The 824-nt window shown below is 80.1% G+C and overlaps 1 protein-coding gene across 1 annotated transcript; it reads left to right on the forward strand.

Annotated features, from left to right (window-relative positions):
* Positions 1-343: 343 nt before the first annotated feature.
* On the forward strand, positions 344-574 carry MNEG_16532 (hypothetical protein; the record flags this gene model as incomplete). Its single annotated transcript, XM_014034998.1, has 1 exon — positions 344-574. One exon carries the CDS (start codon positions 344-346, stop codon positions 572-574), a length of 231 nt encoding a protein of 76 aa, XP_013890452.1.
* Between the last annotated feature and the right edge of the window lie 250 nt (positions 575-824).

Consider the following 824-nt stretch of genomic DNA (forward strand, 5'->3'; position numbering starts at 1 on the left):
CCCCTCGCGCGCGCTCGGCCGCACGCCGCCGTCGCCGCGGTTTGGGCGCTCACCGCGCCTCGGCGCACTGGGCGCCGCCGCGGCGGGCGGCGCCGCCGGCGCCTCTGCGGCCTTCTCCCTAGGCGCCAGCCCGCCCGCGCGGGGGGACGACCCCCTCCTCGCCGGCTGCAGCCCGGCCCTCGGCTGCGGCCTCTTTGGCAGCTGGGGCGCCCCCTGCGGCGCCGCGCCCGAGGCGCCGCTGCAGGCGCAGCCGCAGCCGACCGCGCTCGCGTCGGCGCCGAGCGGGCCGTCGTCGGCCGACGGCGACAGCGACGACACCGACTTTGGCGCGGGCGCGGGCTGCATGGGCATGTTCGACGATTTCGATGGCTTCGCCGGCCCCGGCGCTGCCGGCCCCGGCGGCTACGAGGCTATGGATTTGCTGCAGCCCGCCGGCGCGCCCGGCGGCCCCGGCGCCTGCGGCGCGTCGTCGCTGCCCGGCGGCTCGCTGCCCGGCGTCGGCATGATGATGCTCGGCGGCATCAGCCCCGCGGGCGGCGCGATCTGGGACGACATGATGGCGCTCGGCGCCTGAAGACCGCGGCACTTGCCGCCGCCGCGCATGCCGGCAGTCGCGCCGCCCCCGCCGCGCGCCCCACGCGGCCCGGCCGGTCGGGGCGGCTGCTTTTCTGAGTTGGGGTGCGCCCCCATGGGCCCGGGGCGCGCGCGGAGGGGCCGTCCCTCCGCGCCCGGGCCCGCCGCGCCATTGTTTTGTCACCGATCGGAATCAGGGCCCGCGCCGGCCCCTTTCCTCCCGCGGCCGTCATGTGACGCCCGGCGGGCCG

This window comes from Monoraphidium neglectum, assembly GCF_000611645.1.
Source record: "Monoraphidium neglectum strain SAG 48.87 unplaced genomic scaffold scaffold06477, whole genome shotgun sequence".
NCBI classification, from domain to species: Eukaryota; Viridiplantae; Chlorophyta; class Chlorophyceae; order Sphaeropleales; family Selenastraceae; genus Monoraphidium; species Monoraphidium neglectum.